This window comes from Pleurodeles waltl, chromosome 8, assembly GCF_031143425.1.
Source record: "Pleurodeles waltl isolate 20211129_DDA chromosome 8, aPleWal1.hap1.20221129, whole genome shotgun sequence".
NCBI lineage: Eukaryota > Metazoa > Chordata > Amphibia > Caudata > Salamandridae > Pleurodeles > Pleurodeles waltl.
This window is the reverse complement of record NC_090447.1, coordinates 1,351,993,499-1,352,012,217: the sequence shown is the minus strand read 5'-3', so window position 1 is coordinate 1,352,012,217 and position 18,719 is coordinate 1,351,993,499. Positions and strand designations below refer to the sequence as shown.

Sequence of the window (18,719 nt, the reverse complement as noted above, 5' to 3'; positions counted from 1 at the left end):
TGTGGGTCGGGCCATGGCGTCTTCAGTGGCACTACGTCGCTGTGTGTGATTACCCACCTCCTGAGTTTCAGAGGCAGTCAAGCCACATTAATTGTCATGCCTTTAGATGGTGCCCATTTATTTGGGGCACAGGCTGAGTCCACCTAAAAGCATTTTGTGACGGTAGAGGTGGAACAGCGAATTAGCTTGGTTCCTCTCTATCCTTGGGTCTAGCAAATACCTCCTGTACTAGCAGATGAGCCATGCTTTTGAAGTGTCGAGAGACTTTTTCTGTTCTATATCTGTTCCAGTGGTGGCACCCAGTGGCTGTTCTTAAGTGTAAAGCATTAGGATATTATCCTAGAACCCGATGTAAGAGGTTTCATGCCTGATGTTTTAACTCTACTTTTATTATTATTCTTTATTATGTGGTGTGAAAGTGATAGTTCTCCACTTCAGGCTTTGCAATGACAACTTCTTAACTGTCTATTTCCTCTTCTGATATAAAGGTAATGTTGTTTACTGTTTTGTATGCCCAATGAACATTTATATATATTTACACATTCAGGATTCCTTAGCTTGTGAGCTATTACACCTTCATGGGGGGGGGGAGGCAGTTTTGCTCCCTCTTCAGAAGGTGAGGTCTTGTATTCATAAGGTTGAGTATTCCTTATAGGGAACTTGTATTATTAACAACTCCATTGGAGTGGCAGTATATTATTTAAGAAATGGGGTCGTTGTGAAGAAGTTCTTCTTCTTGTTGGTAATGCAACCTTAGGGTTCTTTATAAGGATTATACAGCACTAAAGCTGTCTTTTTCTTAAGTCTTTCTTGAACTGTCAAAAAAGGTAGCTTTTGTTCTACACTATTTGTTATGTACTACCTACTTTACCAATGATATGGTAGTATCAGTTTTCTACTTTTGGTAAATTTAATACATTGGAAATCAGATCATCTTGGGGACTATAAGACCTTCTTTGTTTTAGTCTTAAAGGTTTTATATCAGATAGCCATCATAGTTTGTTTGATTTTCTACACTTTGGTGTAGACGTTTGTATGTTCATGATCTTTGAACATTATCTTTTTTTTCCTGTCTTATGTCAGGCTATCATGGGTCTCTCTGTAGATTCTGTTCATTTTCTTGTATATAACATTAAAAGGAAAGTCTCTTAAGAGTTACTCTGCACATTTGTGTTTACATTTAAGGATTTCCTTCTTTTTGAAGGGTTTTACCTTCTTCAGGGGTATTTTTTCTTCTTTATGAAGATATTTATGTCTGTTGTGCATTTAAATGTTAATGCCTCATCTAAGTACAACATTTTTTTTCATTTAATAAGAGTTGTCATAATACTGAATATACAAAATCGGACAGATTATTTTTATTTACGAATCTTGTAATTTAGTTTTCTGCATAATTAACAACTTTTCTAGTTCATGTGTAGATGAGTTTTGTTCAGTAGAAGAGTCATGTATTCACATAGTTTCCTCCACTTTGCCAAGGCCCTCTTTAAAAAAAAAAATATATATATATATATATATATATATATAATCTCATAAAATATCTTGAAGATGTTTTATCATCTCTAGCTACTTTTTCTGGGGAAAAGTATATTTATATGCCAAATACTAATACTGTCCTATGGTCATAGGAAGAGCTTTTTACTCATATTTTCTTTTATTTTTTGTGATATAATTGCTGAGGTCCTTTCCACAGTATTGATGAGGTGTTCGTGCATGGGTTTGCATCCCCTTAGGAGAGTGAGTAGTTTAATATTCATCCTGTTAGTTTGCCTCTAACACCGATTGGTCATGTTAACATTGTTTTTCCATGTTGTTGAATGTTCATGACTCCTTATATATGGTTCCACGGGTCTTAGGTTGTCTTAGGTTGTGAGATATGTTAAGCCTCACTTACATTATTATGCTTTTTGCTTTTCTCTAGACCAGTTGTGTTCTAGCGAAAGATTTTTAATGGTATTGATCATGGGTGATACTATCTCTATGCCTTTAATGCTTTTATGAACTTTTATTACTGTGGTCCTTTACACATTTCTCTTACTAACGAGGATGTATTTCCTCATAGGCATTCTTATGAATGCATGGTCTATTCCCCTTGTACTAGACCAGGTTTTTTCTGGTTAGAAATTTTCTGTGTTGTTGGGTCACTTCTGACACACATTTGACATACTAACATGGATGAGCTTATTCCCATGCTTTTCATGTTTTATGGTTTTATTTACATGCGGTTCCTTCCATAGGTTATGAAGTTGTAGACTATATTCTTACTCACCTTAATTACTATGATTGGCTGGTCCTTTTCTCTTGTTCTAGACCTGTTTAGTGATACTTCAAGACTATTTTCAAAGGTCTCAGTTCGCAGTCCCCCCTCCGGGTTACTATGCTTTGGTATCTGGTTCTAAAGTAAGGAATCTGCAGCTAGATGTCTATGTCAGATGAACAAGTTACTTACCTTCAGTAACACATTATATGGTAGAGAAAGAATCTAGCAGCAGATTCCTTAATGACCCTCTTGTCCTCCCCTATCTGCCAACTGAGTCCTCTTTGGTCTCTGAAGATTTTGTTATGGAAATCAACACCTAGAATTAAGAATTTGGTGATTAATTGACACAAGGGTGCTTTTTGTTCGAAGCACACTGTTTCTATAGGCAGTTTCTATGTGTGGCTCCATGTTTTGAGCGCAAAAAATAGTCACAGAAGGAACTGATGTTGGCGAGGAGGTTATATGGACTCTGCTTACATCACATTTGGTGGACAACATTGATATGGAGTCACGCAACGCCCTCTACCGACGCGCAGGCATACTATGGGGAAAAAGGTTTCCAGATCCAGTCTCCTGCCTGGGGAAGAATCTAAAGTAAAGAATCCACGGCTAGATCCTGTTTCTACCAGATAATGCATTACCAAAGGTAAGTAACTTGTTTGTTAGTGCATCTTTATGTTGAAAGTTAATTTCTTAGGTTTTGTCCTGATATGAATCGGTCCTAGGCCAAAGTAGCAAGTGGACTTTGCCCCTTTCAGCTGTTCTGTTCCTGGGACATCTGAGTGCAGAGCCTGACCTGTCTGCCAGAGGCTGGAGGATGCAGGCTTTGGCTGGTTGTGATCAATGGGATATAGGTACATGGCTTGGCCTTTGGAGATATCATATTCCCTAAGCCTCTAAAACAACTGGAAATGGCCTTCAGCTGTGGAAGGCATGCCTTGGTCACACAGCCAGCCCATCTTGGTGTTAAGCTATGTCTGGTGGCTTTTTTGTTTTTTATTCAGCTTGCCTTGTGTTCAGTACCCACATCCCAGATTCCACGAGGCAAGACCATCTGCCAAGCCATGCCTAAATGCCTCTTTACACCTCTAACCATTTTCTGCTCCCTTGCCCCTTTCTCTCATTGTCTAAATAACATCACAGAGCTGTCCCCAGCTGAAGCTGTGTGCAAGACGTAGCCTTTGGACACGCTCTGTGCCCACTCCTCAGCCCGTAGAGTCTGTTGGACATAGCTTTGAGCTCAGAAGTAAACAAGCCATCTAAATGGCTGAATTGTTTTAATTTATGCAAACCGAAGCTCTGAGAAAATTGCCATTTAATCGGCTCAAAGTCTAGTCAAATGACCTAGTTACTGACATTCTCTTCCCTTGCTTTTGCTCTTGAACATGAAGAAGTTTACAATCAAAGTAGGGAAACTACTGTAAGGAAATGTCTCCTTGGCATGGTTACCCCCTGACTTTTTGCCTTTTGTTGATGCCAGTTATGATTGAAAGTGTGCTGGGACCCTGCTAACCAGGCCCCAGCACCAGTAATCTTTCCCTAAACTGTACCTTAGTTCCCACAATTGGCACCCAGAGGGCATCTTAGAGAAGCCCCCCCCTGAATACCAGTCCAACTCCTAGTGCTAGGCTGACCAGTTTCTGCCAGCCTGCCACAACCAGACGAGTTTCTGGCCACATGGGGAGAGTACCTTTGTCACTCTGTGGCCAGGAACAAAGCCTGTGCTGGGTGGAGGTGCTTTTCACCTCCCACTGCAGGAACTGTAACACCTGGTGGTGAGCCTCAAAGGCTCATGCCTTTTGTTACAGCACCCCAGGGCATGCCAGCTAGTGGAGATGCCTGCCCCTCCGGCCATTGCCCCCACTTTTGGCAGCAAGGCTGGAGGAGATAATTAGAAAAACAAGGAGGAGTCACCCACCAGTCAGGACAGCCCCTAAGGTGTCCTGAGCTGAGGTGACCCCTGCCTTTAGAAATCCTCCATCTTGAGTTTGGAGGATTCCCCCAATAGGATTAGGGATGTGCCCCCTCCCCTCAGGGTTGAGGCACAAAGAGGGTGTAGCCCCCCTCCAGGACAGTAGTCATTGGCTACTGCCCTCCTGACCTAAACACACCCCTAAATTCAGTATTTAGGGGCACCCCAGAACCCAGGAAATCAAATTCTTGCAACCTACACAAATAAGGACTGCTGACCTGAAAGCCATGCAGAGACGACGGAGACGACAACTGACTTGGCCCCAGCCCTACCGGCCTGTCTCCAGACTCAAAGAATCTGCACAGCGACGCATCCGACAGGGATCAGCGACCTCTGAAGCCTCAGAGGACTGCCCTGAACCCGAAGGACCAAGAAACTCCAGAAAACGGCGGCACTGTTCACAAACAGCAACAACTTTGCAACTTTCTTGCAACTTTTAAAGAACTCACTCTTCCCACCGGAAGCATGAGACTTCACACTCTGCACCCGACGCCCCTGGCTCCAGCTCCAGAGAACCAACACTACAGGGAGGACTCCCAGGCGACTGCGACCTCGTGAGTAGCCCAAGAGGATCCCCCTGGGCCCCCACTGCGACGTCTGCAGAGAGAATCCTGAGGCTCCCCCTGACCGCGACTGCCTTAAACAAGGAACCCGACACCTGGACCAAGCACTGCACCCGCAGCCCCCAGGACCAGAAGGAACCGAGCTCCAGTGCGGGAGGGTCCATCAGACGACCCTCTGCCTAACCCAGTTGGTGGCTGGCCCGAGAAGCCCCCCTGTGCCCTGCCTGCACCGCTAGAGTGACCCCCCAGGTCCCTCCATTGATTCCTATTGACAACCCGACGCCTGCTTTGCACACTGCACCCAGCCCCCCCTGTGCTGCTGAGGGTGTGTTTTGTGTGCCTGTTTGTGTCCTCCCCCAGTGCTCTACAAAACCCCCCTGGTCTGCCCTCCGAAGGCGCAGACTGGAACCGCAGCACCCCTGTTCTTCATAGGCACCTATGTGTTTTGGGCCCTCCTTTGACCTCTGCACCTGATCGGCCCTGTGTTGCTGGTGCAGTGACTTTGGGGTTGCCTTGAACCCCCAACGGTGGGCTGCCTATGCCCAGGAACTTGAACTTGTAAGTGCCCTACTTACCTGAAAAACTAACCAATACTTACCTCCCCTAAGAACTGTTGATTTTTGCAGTGTCCACTTTTAAAATAGCTTATTGCCATTTTAACCTATACTGTGTATGTTACTGCTCTAATTTAAAGTTCCTTACTTACCTGTGTGGAGTACCTTGCATTTTATGTATTTACTTTACATCTTGAATTTTGTGGTTCTAAAATAAATTAAGAAAATATATTTTTCTATATAAAAACTATTGGCCTGGAGTTAAGTCTTTGAGTGTGTGTTCTTATTTATTGCCTGTGTGTGAACAACAAATGCGCAACACTACCCTCTGATAAGCCTACTGCTCGACCACACTACCACAAAATAGAGCATTAGAATTATCTAATTTTGACACTATCTTACCTCTAAGGGGAACCCTTGGACTCTGTGCACACTATCTTTTACTTTGAGATAGTATATACAGAGACAACTCCTACAACTACACAATTCAGAAATTACTTTATGTCAAAAAGCCCTGTCTCTTCTTTACAAAAAAATATGCCATTACCCTCTTTACCCTGTCCAAGAGCTAGGAAAAATTTAATTGCTCTGGTCGGGGTAAAGACAAGATCCTAGCATTGTCAGTGGTTTTGAGAGATGCATTTCTGCATCTCTTCCACCTTGCTAAGGACTGGGGAGGGTTTCTGTGGCACAATCGCATCCCACCATCTCCACCCTAGGTGCTGAATAAGGGACATCACTTGTCTGCTTCCTTGCATACCTCACATGTCCAAAGGCCAGAACATGATTGCTCCAGTCCTGGGACACTAGAACAGCTGTCACCTCCAAGAGCTAGGGGAATACCAATTGCCCTGGCCCACATTTTTCTGCATCAGTTGGGTGGAAGAGGAAGGCCAACCTGGCTGATAGCTTCTTATGTACCGTTAGTAATAACTATATGAGAAACAATATTTTGCTTGATGACATTCACATTAGCCTCATCTATTGTGACTATTGCAATAGACTTACTTGTTTGTATACTGTGCCTATGCTAGTGGAGAAATGTGGTGGCTGAGAAAGGAGGAGTGGTGTGGCTAATAGCTTCTGTATGTTCCTATAATAATAGTGATAACAGAAACGCTTGATCGTCTGGAAACATTTTTTAAACCACCAAAAACAGCACCAGTTTGGACGTTGCAGCTGTTGAACAATAGAATGCCACCTCCTAGCCACCATGTTAAGACAATCATCCTAAAATGATGGTTGCTCACAAGCCACAATAAGGGGCTACCAACTTCAAACTGTAAAACAACAACCTTAATAACAATTTCGTTGTAGAAAGTGCACTAAGTAGAAAGAGACAAACGAAGCTTAATGTCTGTTGTGCACAGCCTTTGACCTTGCCTAGTGGTTGGGTGCACTTTATGGCCAAATGCAGTGCTCTACATTCAGTGCCTGATGTGTATGGACATTACCTGTGCCCAGTGGGTTCAGGTCATAACATCTGGGAAAGATTTCCATTGCTTTATGTGCACAACTGAAGGATTTGCACAGAGGGTTCAGGAGCACGTGAAATCAACACAGGGCATATGAGACAGATGCGTCATGTACCCAGTCCAGACTGTACATGGTTGCAAGTACTTAGCATAAGACTAGGGTCTCGAAGTGTGGCCATCTGCAGTGGGTTGAGGGGCGCAGACACTGGACAGAAGGAAAGGCTGAAGCCCTCACTCCATGTCATGTGCCTAAGGTTGTGCACAGTACTATACACAGCGGAATGGATTACTTCAGCGTTTGGCTCACAAATAACCCTTGCACCCAATGCCACCAGCCTAAAGACCTGCATGCATAATGGGCTCCAGAGGGACATGTCTGAAAGCGTTGCCCTGTGCACTACATGCTCTGCTCAACTGAAAGCTGTGACCAGTGGGCTTGAGGCACAATGGATGGGTACAGGGCATCACTGAAGGCCACACCCTGTACCAATAGCATGTTAAAACGCAAAGCTCAATATTATGTGCAGTAAGACCGGTAGCACAGGAATGAGGAACAAGTCATAGCATCAGGTCTCACCCTGAATATGCTTCGCTTTGAAAACGGTCATGTTAAGTGGGCTCCAGAGTAAGAGGACTGAGAGAAGTGCATGATCCATGCTCCCTGCCAGTGCCCACTGTGAATGATGAAGACTCTGTGGGTTAGAGAACAAGGGCACTGGGCACAGGCCATTGGTGAAGGACACTCCCTGATCACAGTGCCTATTGTGCTTGGCTGAAAGCTGTGCATAAGTGGTTTGAGGGCACTGCACTAAGTGCAGTGCATGGTCAGAGGCCATACACTCCACCAATTGCCTGGCACCCCCAACTAAAAGGCTAGTATTTCTGAAGGATACGTCTAACTACAGGTTTCTCACCTTTGAAACATTCCCCAGGAGACAGACTGGATCCGGAGACTTTTCAGCAATGCTCCTGTGCGTCATTAGGTGGTGCAGTGCAACTCTGTGCTGTCTCTGTACTTCCCCTGGAATGATGGAACTGAGTCACGGATAAGCGTTACTTTTGTATTCTAACATCAGATCATTTCTTTTCACATCTTCTGAGATGGGTCCAGAGCTCCACTACTAAATACACTGTCAATTTTCAAAAAGGAGTATAGGTGTGCTAGGGAACTATGTTCTTTCCAAAAATAACATGCTGTGATTGTAGGAAACATATGTTGGTCAGGCATCCGCATGAGTTTTGTCTCTAGTGTCTGGGCTGAAGGCACTGATCGAAGTAGTGTGACATGACACCCTAAGGCGGTTTGGGACAGGGTGGTGCACTTGTAAATTGCAGAGGATCAGCAGAAGCTGAAGCCTTCATGTAGATCCCATTCCACGTCATGGCCCCAGTCTCTCCCCGTGGCCATTCGTGTGAGAGGTTCACTTTGCATTTGAAGTCCTCTGGTAAGTCAAAGTCCAAAAGAAAATTTAAAAAACAAAGCAGGACATGTCCCCATTCCACTACTCCTTATCCAAGGAGAAGGCCCAAGGGCATTGTGGTGGTTGCTGGGCTTCTGTGAGGTCCCTCAGTAGGAAGGCAATCGCCCAGCTAATTCCAATGCGCTCTGTGTTTCCCAGGCCATCAACACTGCAGAAAACTGAGGCCTTCGGAGAAGTGACTCTGCAGATTTTCTGTGCTTTTCTGGGTCTGTCTGGTGCTCCTTCATGATACCTAAGATCTGCTGGGACCTCCAGTCAGGCTACTGCTGGTTGCGTTCCCTGGTGCTGATTGACCTGGTTCTGGGTCCAGTAGCGACTCCGCTGTAGATGTCTACTTCCACACCTACACTTGAGTGAAGTCATCATTCCTCATTGCCAGAAGAACTGGTTCTGGTCCCATTGTCTGACCCCTGACTCACTTCATCCTGATCTCGATGGATGTTGTACTTTGAACTTACTAAAGCGCAGCCTTTGTCATACCGCCTAATTCTGCATGATGCCTCTACTTGGACAGGTGTGCCAACAGATACTCCAGAAGGGGATGATGATGGTGAGGTTGAAGATGGTGGTCTTCCTCCTCATTATGCAGATGCCAATAATTTCTGTACAGATGTACAAGAGGCTAGTTGGCTTGATACCTCCCCTGATACTGGTTTGGGTTTGACTCTTGTACTTCTTAATGAATAGTGTGTGTCGTTTGCAGTTGTGATTTAAAAGGCAGCTGAGATTCTGCATATCAGTTTACCCTGTGTTGAACCCAAGACTAATATTCTCAAAGAACTTCTACATCTCTGGCCTGACACCCTTTTTTCATGTCAATGAGGCCCTCGGACTCTTTGATGGGCACTTGGTCCAAACCTTGTCCCTACCCGCCATTGAATATTGAGGTGGCCAGGCATCACAGGCTATTGACACTAAACAAGGACAATCCTATATACCTACAAATGCTAGGGAAATTGTGTATAATTAATCATATGTCCAGTGAAACTCATTCAAATGATGACCTAGTGTGTTACTTATAGGAAATAAGATCTATCATATGTTAATTCACCATAAGTGGTCAAAAAATCATGCAATACAAAATACAGATTAGACACTAAGGGACTAATTTACAAGAAACTGGTGCATTATGATCGATGCACCAGTTTTCTTGCGCCGCTGTATGCCCCCCCCAACTATGCCGGTGCAACGAGTGCTCTATTTGCAATACAGTGTTCCATGGCGCAAAGTATCCACAACAGCATCTGAAATTCTGACGCTGTTGTGGCGCTAAACCTTAACATTGCAGGACTAGCGTCAACATTTTGATGCTAGTCCAGCAATGTTAAGAGGGCCCCATAGACAACAGCACAACATCTCCTTTAATGCCTGCCCTGAGCATGCGTTACAAAATGATGCTATGCTTGCGCAGCATGGCGCAGTGAAATGAAAGAGTTCATTGTGCCATTTCTGCGGGGCTTTTAACAGGGGAACACCTACTTGCATACATTATACCTGGCACAAGTATAATGTGGCACAAGGCTTTACAAACTGGCACAATGGACACATTGCACCAGTTTGTAAATATGGGGTGGAGGACAGCTTTGCGTCACCTTGGCGTAAAATAATTATGCTAATGCGGCACAAAATCCTTGTAAATGAGGCCCTAAAAGTCCCAAGGTTGAGCAAATACATGCATAAGCTTGTATGCGGTAATCCACATGTGCTCCTTCATTGAGTCAAGAAATAACCAAGGGTGTGTTTAGTGTCCATGTACATTTCTGTTAATATGTTCACCTTTCTTAGCACTGCATCATCGGCAGTATTGTTTCACTATATATATATATATATATATATATATTGCACTTCATTCCAAATAAATAACTAAATTGGAAACTAAGAGAAGAGTGGTCTTGATTAACTCAATTTTATATTGCATGATTTTTGACCAGATGTGGTGAATTTTCGTATATGTTCAGTCAACGTACCTTTGAGTATCACAGTTTGTCACTTGAATGAGTCTCACAGGATATTTGCTTGATTATACAAGAGTCATAGGCTTGCATCTGGCAATCCTGATTTTCTAACTAAGTACCCTACTCTAGAGAGCTTAGTGGTGAAGGCATCTACCAATAAGGTTAACTCTAATTCTTTCTTTACAACTCATCTCAAGAGGGAATCTAACTCAACTGAGAGTTGTGTGAAACAACTGTTATTTTCAGCCAGCCTAGAGCTAAACTTGACACACAGTTTGTTTACTCGTCCCGCTATACGCATAGACATAACAAGCAAGATCTTGATGGAGGTTCCATAAGATCTTAAAAGCTGTCCGCCCCAAATAATACATGATGGACAAGACACAGCCAAGTGCGTGATTTTGTGCTTGCCTAATCATCACTGGCTGTTTGGGGAGGGTGGTTGGCACCAGTGCTGTGCTGCTCCGCCACAGGTGGGTGCATTCCACTGGATTTTGGGGGGGATGTGTAGACTTTTGTCAAGATTATACCCTTTGATCCCTCACGCCTTTATTGCAAAAAAGAAAATTTTGTCCTTCAGTGGTTAAAGGACAGGAGAACTATTGCACGCTTTCTGGGACTGTTGACCCTGCTAAGCAGTTCTCTCATCAATTTAGAAAATTTAGGGACTGCTCTGAGGATTGACGTATAGACAGCGCCTGTTGCCTCAATCAATACAGCAGTTTCCTCTGTCTTTTTGAGGTTTAGGATGTGGGTCTGGCAGAAATCGGGCACACCAGCAGGGGCACCAGTTCTCCTATTCCCCTTCACCTGTTGCAGTGCCTCTATGGTGCTTTAGTTTGCCCTTAGTAGCACACACCCATCCTGTGGGGGAAAGGGTTACATTTTTCTTCCCAGGGTAGCGGTCCATCTTGTTCGAGAGATGAGCTGTACAAATTGTTCAGAACAGTTACCTCTTACTCTTTCTGTCCGCTCTACTACATCACCAGTTCAAGGTCGACCAGGAACATTTCCAGTTCGCAGTGCATCACTTTGGCTACATTAGTGCCCCATGGGTGTTCATGAAAGTAAAGGTGGTGGTCAGAACACACTGTTAGAGATTGAGGGTTCAAGTTTTCCCCTTCCTCGACGACTAGATGTTGAAGACAGTTTTTCCAGTCAGTTCAGGTTCAGATGACTGCAAACATCTTGTCATTATTTGGCTTCACAATCAATGATCTGAAATCACACGTGACTTCATTGCAGAGGTTACCATTCATTGGGGCTGTCCAGGACACAGTTCAATCCAGGGCTTTCCCTTTGCTGCAGCGAATCCAGAAGAATCTGGCTATGATCCCAATGTTTCAGCCTCAGACTTGTATATCTGAGAGCAGCTCCGAGGTTTTCTGGCCTCCGCCTCCTGTATTTTTCAGATCAATGATGCCAGGTGGCACATAGAGGCTCTCCAAAGGAATTTGAAGTCCCAGTGGGCCCAGCAGTGCATAAATATGATTGATTCCTTTCAGGTTGCAGATGGGCCAGCCTACGATCTTGGTGGCTCCTCGAGGGCAATTGGTCCAGTGGTAAGCCACTCATCTTTCCCCTCCCAGAGTTCATAGTGCAGATGGGTGCATCACTATGGGTTGGAGATGTCATCTTGGGGGGGGGTGGCGATCAAAGGACCCTGTCTCTAGCGGAAGCCAGGCACCTTATCAATCTATTAGAGTTACAAGCCATTAGTTTGGAGCTGAAGGCTTTCCTGCCGTCCATCACAGGAAGGCTGGTGCAGGTTCTCAAGGACAACACTACTGTTATGTGGTACTGTAACAAACAGCTCATGTGCCAGGAGGCTTTGGGCCTTTGGAGTTCACTTGCATGTCAGGGCACATTCCTGATCACAAACCACCTGTGGGGATCCTTGAATGCCAGAGCAGCCAAGCTCAGTCGGTGATGTCAGGTGGATCACGAATAGTGTCTACATATTGAGGTGGCATACGGCATCTTCCAGCAGTGGAAAGAACCCTGGCTAGATCTTTTGCCACCATGGAGAATATACTAGGAGATGTATTCCAGCTGGACTGGAACCTGAGACTCTGGTACACCTTTAGGCCCCTGCCTATTCTGCCCCCAGTTCTGATCCTAGTGACACTGGTTTGAGCTGGGAGAGTGTGGTACCTGGAACTTCTGGGCATGAACATCACCCATGTGATCAGACTCCTACTTCAGGTGGGTCTCCTGTTGCAGCACCAGGGAAGGATCCTACACATGAACGAGCCCAAACTACATGCCCATGATTGGAGATTGAGTAGTGGCAGTTACCTACATTTGATCTGTCAGCTGAAATGGGGAATGCCATTCTGGCCACCAGGCATCTCTGCATTCATGCTGGGTGCTGGACAAGTTGCGGCCTTGTGTGGAGCCCTCAAGACAGACTCCATTCAAGCTAAACTGTTGAATGTTCCATTGTTTGTTTTGCCTTTAGCCCCAGAAGGCCTTGTTTGCTTACAAATTGTTTGTGATACCTGCCTTACCTTGGTCTTGATGTTTCAGCCCTTAAATCCACAGTAACACCTTACTTAGTTTAAATCACCTATTGTGATACGGCTGACTAAAGTTTTGAACCGCATGTTTCCTCTCACACTTTTAGGGGTGCCTTTCCTTACCCTGGTCTTGATGTTTCACCATTTACACCCTTCCAGCGGATGCACAGTTATTGTTTGCATCTTCTAACATTAAAGACAGCCTTCCTCATTGTGATGCACTTCAGCTCCTCACTTAAGTGAACTCCAGGCAGTGTTGGTGCAACTGTCTTACACCACATTTTTTTTCTGACCAAAGTGGTGCTGAGAAAATTGGGCGGTCTTCTTGCCTGAAGCTGTGACTCCTTTCTATTTATTTGACCCCAGAATGGCTGTAAGCTTTTACATTCCAAGGACCATCGGTTGCACCATCTGATTTTTGTTGAGTTCTCTAGGGTGAAAAAGCAAAGGCTGTGCAGAAGAGGATTCTGCTGAGATGGGCTGTCCTCTGGCTTAAACTCTGCTACACACTGGCCAAAAAGCAGCCTCAATAAGGACTGAGTCCATTCCACCAGGCCCAAGGCTGTTACCACTGCATTGGCAAGTGGGAGTGCCTGTCCTTGACATCTGTCAGGCAGCAACATGAACATCTGGGCTCATGTTTATGCTGCAGTACTGCCTTGGCAGCCAGGTTCGACTGGAAGGACGTTGTGCCTGTTCGGTCCTGGGGGGCATTTTAGTCTGGGTCCATTCCCAGACTCTCCAACTTTGGGAGTACTGCTTGGTGAGTAATCTGCAATTAGAAGTATTTATGAGGACAAGTTACTTACCTTCAGTAACGCTCTTTCTCTATCTAACTGCAGATTCCTCACCACCCTCCCAGCTCCCTGTTCTTTAGAGGGAATTCTTTTACAACTAAAAAGGTCCCAAGTTAGGAATCTGCACACTACTACCAAGAATTATTTCACGCTTCATGTCTGGGGCTGCAGAAAGAGTCCAACAAGAATCTGACATCATCACACAAGGGTGGCGCTTATATGAGGCTCCCCCGCTTAATTTCATGGGTCGCACGATTCAAGTGCTAAACTGCATGGTGTCATTTAGGGGAGCCCAGGAGCATTGCTGATAGGTCTTCGCATCCAGTCAGGGGAATATTCTAAATTAGAGTGATCTGCGGAAGATAGAGTGTCCCCCAGAAAAAGCGTTACTGCAGATGACTTACTTGTTTGATTGGTGTTCTGTGGGACTGGACAGCGTTCAGCAGCCAGTGGTCACAGTACGTGACATTCGATCATGCCCTGTGACCAATAATTGCTGAACACTGTTAAAGGGTATGCACAGTTGATATGGGGACATAGTATGCAATTTCAGAAAACAATGAAAGGAGAAACTTTATTTCTGACTGAGTTACTTTTGTGTTGAACGCAGTTGGGCGACATAAACGAACAAGCATTTGCAATGCGATGGATCTCGCATTTGCTCTAGTTAGAGCTATTAGTGTTGTAAACTCCTAACCGGACTTTTCTTGCCAAATAAACTGAAAATGAAAAGTAAAATAGTTTCACATAAGCGAGCCGACGGCCGCCACAAGCATGAAGGAGACACACAAAAGGGCACAGAAGTTCGCTCGCAGACAAACATATCGGCAAAAGTGCAATTATCCATGTAACCGGTAAAAGTGTACTTATCCATGTAACATAGTCGATGTCATGCAAAGCGCTCGACTACTGCCCAGCGAGATCGCGCTGCGTAGTAAATAAAAAGAAAAAGTAGTCCAGGAGCAATGCGGAAAACACAGAGCCTCGTATGTTTTCAATAGTTTACAGGCCCTCTCAAGGAGGGCTAAACACCAGAAAAGGCATGACGTATGCATGCCTTTCACTAATTGAAATCAAGCAAATTTTAAAAGGCAACCTCACGAACCAACCAAACTGATGGGCGTGACATGGGCATGTTTAAAAGCCCACAGAGAGATTACAACAGGGGCCAGAGCACTTGCGCGCTCGACCCTTAAAAATAGGTTTTAGGTCTGCAGCTTAATAACGAAACTGCATCACTATTTGACAGTTAACTTTGCAACAAAACATTTTCCTTTCCCCTGGGATTTTCTTTAAACACATAGATTTGGGGTGATCTACTTCTGTCCTCTAAACATTTTTAATGCTGGTTTACAACTTGCTTGTGTCCTGTAATGGTGGCTGTGACAGAAATTGTTAAGCTTTCCTAGCCAATCAGCTTCTTATGTTTAGCGAAATGTTTGAATGATTAACAAACGGCAACTGGGAGATGAAGAAACAGCTTCTAATAAACTGAGGTGCGTTTTACTTTTGAAAATAGACTTTACAAACCCAGCTGTCAAGCTAGCTCGATTGTTTCGTTTTTTTATTTATTTATAAAACACTGAACAGATTTGCAATAAAACAAAATAAATGACCGCGACAGGTTTCCTAAAAGTGTTAAATGCATCACATTGGCGCTGTTTACTGCCTAAATTGAACAGCTTTTGCACTGTTGTATGAATAAAATGTTTTTCAGGAAGTTGCGAGGTAACACAAAGTCTATGATGTGTGTCACATTCGTAGACAATGTGCAATTGCGGATAGCCACGTGCGCTCTCGTATTATTTATTGATATTTGTTTTTCTTTTTCTGAAGCCTCTCGTGAACGAAGCGAAGTTAGCAGTTGGAAACATAAAGCCAGAGGCTTTGTCAGAAATCCGATCATTACGTATGCCCCCCGATGTTATCCGAGATATACTTGAAGGCGTGCTTCGCTTGATGGGAATCTTCGATACATCTTGGGTTAGCATGAAAAGGTAAACTCGTCATTTTTGCTCTTATCAACCTTATTTCACCTCAGAAATTTAAATTTGTGTTTTCCTATTCCCACTTATCATCTGCAAGTTCTTTCTCCCATTTTGTGGGCCTTGTGACTTAATTTATTGTTGTTCTTTCTCAAGTAGTTTCTAGGTCCAGACTGAGAGCAATACCATGCCTCCTGAGAATTTGGTGGTTCCAAAATTTAGATTATTTGGGTGCACAGATCTTGAGTCTTAAAGATATTTTCACTTGTAACTTTAGCTCACAAGGGCAAATAGCCTTTTTCGCAGTTGTAAAACCACTTTTGAGCTAATGTTGGTTTTGCACTCTTAATCCGTTATAGGAAAGATTTTTTTTGCCTACATCGACTGTCAGGCGTGTCCAGAACTGTCGTGCTCAGCAGGTATTCACAACCTCACCTTCGATCGACCCTTTCTTGTCCTGGAGAAGTTGAAAATGTATTTACTCAAGACAATGATAGGAATAGCCGTTTCCATGACAGAAAGCAGACATGATCACCCAAGTGGTTTCTTGTTAAGGACAAGTATGTCCCCTTGTGAGACCAACAAAAGGAAAGAAAAGGTTATGAGGTGCCATTTTCACTTACCAAGCAGGTTTTCGACAGTTTCCAGTTGTTACCTGGTAAACCTTTTGAATCCCAAAAATGAGTAACTCTACACCAGGGCATGTTTTGAAAACCCCAGCTGTAGATTTACTTACTTTCTGAGAATCTGCGCCACAGTTTTGTATCTCCTCGAGAAGTGGCACTGCACCAGTTGTTCGAGTGCATCACTTTTCTATTGGGATTTGCTTTTCAACTATCTCTTCATCTGGACATGCACTGTTGATTACACACTGGTGCGCTTACATGAATTTATGATGTTTACGTGGAATAGGTGGGTGTAGGAGAGGACCCTCTTTTGGCATGGTTACACCCACTTTTTGCCTGTTAGTATGTGTTGACTGTGTTTACTGGGATCCTGCTAACCAGGACCCCATTGATTGTGCTCTGTCCCTTTAAACTTGGTGCTTGGACCACAAACACCCCACATTTGGCATACTGGTGCCCCTCTTGTAAGTCACTAATATATGGTACCCAGGGCATTGGGGCACCAAGGATCCCCCATGGGCTGCAGCATACATTATGCCATCCACGGGAAGCCCTTGCAAAGTGTATCTGCAGGTCTGCCATTGCACCCTTTTCACTACAGGTCACTGCACCAGGTCACTGTAAGTCACCCCTATGCCAGGCCCTCCTGGCCCAGATGCAGGGTGCATGTACCTATGTGTGAGGGAACCCCTACATGAGCAGAGGTTTCCTCACGAACTCCAGCTCCATTTTCCTGGACTTCGTGAGTGCGGGGATGACATTTTACACATGTAGTGGACATAGGTCACTACCTATGTCCAGCTACATAATGGTAACTCCGAACCTGGGCATGTTTGGTATCAAACATGTCAGAATCATACCCTAATATTGTTGCCAGTATTGGTTGTATGATTCCGTGCACTCTGGGGGCTCATCTCATCCCTAGCATTGCTCCTACCAACCTTCTGGGGTTTTCTGGACAGCCCACGCTGCTGCCACGCCTCAGACAGGTTTCTGCCCTCCTGCTGCTTGACCAGTTCAAGCCCAGGAAGGCAGAACAAAGGATTTCCTTTGGTGGTGGTGGGGGGGGGAGGTAACACCCTCTTCCTTTGGAAATAGATGTTACATGGCTTGGAAGGGGTAACCTCCCCAAGCCACTGGTATGCTTTGAGTGGCGCATTTGGTGCCCTCCTAGCATAAACCAGCCTGACCCGGTTCAGGGACCTCCAGTCCCTGCTCTGGTGCGAAACCGGAAAATGGAAAGGGGGGTGGCCACTCCCCTGTCCATCACCACCCCAGGGGTGGTGCCCAGAGCTCCTCCAGATGGCGTCCTGATTCTGCCATCTTGAGCCCAAGGTGGTCAGAGGCCTCTGGGAGCATCTGAGTGGCCAGGTCAGGCAGGTGATGTCAGAGCCCCCTCCTCATAGGTGGTCACCTGGCTAGGTGACCAATCCTCCTTCCAGGGCTATTTAGGGTCTCCCTCTTGGGTGGGTCCTTAGATTCGACGGGCAAGGCTTCAGCAGGACTCCTCTGCACTGTTTACTTCGACGTCTGACCACTGGAACCGCAACAGGACTCCACAGGAATCTTCAATCTGCAGCTACAGCGACGACTCTGCTCTGCAACAATGTTTCTCCGGCTCCTTTCAGCAACGGCAACATTTCTCCGGCTGTGCATCCTCTGAGGGCGGCAAGTCTTCAGTCTGCACAAGAAGCAAGAAGAAATCTCCCTTGGAGTGAAGGAGTCACTCCCCTGCATCCTCAGGTACCAACTGCGACGACGACCGGCTGCGTGGATCTCCTCTCGACCTGAGCTGCATGGATCCTGCATCACGGGTGGTGGTCTGGAGTGGTCCCCTTTGTCCTCTCTGCCAGCCGTCCAACTTTTGTGAAGGTAAGCCCTTGCCTTCCCACAAAGTACAGTATCCTCGTGCACCGCATCTCTTGCAGGTACGAAGGCTTGATGGAATCTCCTCCAAAGGATCTTCAGGCTCCATGTAGCCTCAGCTCCCAGCACTCTTCCCTGCGATGCACAGCTTTCTGCCTGCTTCTCCTGCGATGAGGGACCTCTCTTGAGGTGTGCTGCCGTGGACATCTCTGCAACTCCTAGGCTCCTCGCGTGTGGGTCTTCTGTGGGAGATGCCTATTCTTCGTTGGACTCTCTGCACTGCTGAGGATCACCTGGGACTCTCCCCGTAGGTTGAGTCCCCCTTGGACCTTGCTGGTCCCCGGCAGCTCCACTTTTCCTCCAACCTCAGCATTTGCCTTTGTCAAGGCTTGTTGGTGGTTTTTCCATACCAAAGACTGACTGCAGTCCTTTATCCCACATGGGACCTCGACTCCATCACCCTGGTACTCTTCACCGGCTCCAGTGCTGCACTGCTGACCGTCATCGTCTCCCCCGTCGACTAACTCCTGCATCGACAGACGGGTTGGTAGTGGCTCCTGTCACCACCGGACACTTCAACTGGAACTGGACTTGGCCCCTTTCTTTTCCAGGTCTTCCTCTTTCAGGATCCACCTTTGGTTTCTTGCAGTCTTGTCCGAGTCTTGC

The 18,719-nt window shown here is 45.5% G+C and overlaps 1 protein-coding gene across 2 annotated transcripts in view; it reads left to right on the top strand.

The window, feature by feature from the left end:
• The window catches only part of DYNC2H1 (dynein cytoplasmic 2 heavy chain 1), a 1,541,159-nt gene that overhangs the window by 778,590 nt on the left and 743,850 nt on the right, over window positions 1-18,719 (top strand). For both annotated transcript variants that reach the window (XM_069202358.1, XM_069202357.1), the window contains exon 57: window positions 15,413-15,573. In XM_069202358.1, the coding sequence (XP_069058459.1) occupies window positions 15,413-15,573 (161 nt within the window). The remainder of the gene's footprint in view (window positions 1-15,412; window positions 15,574-18,719) is intronic.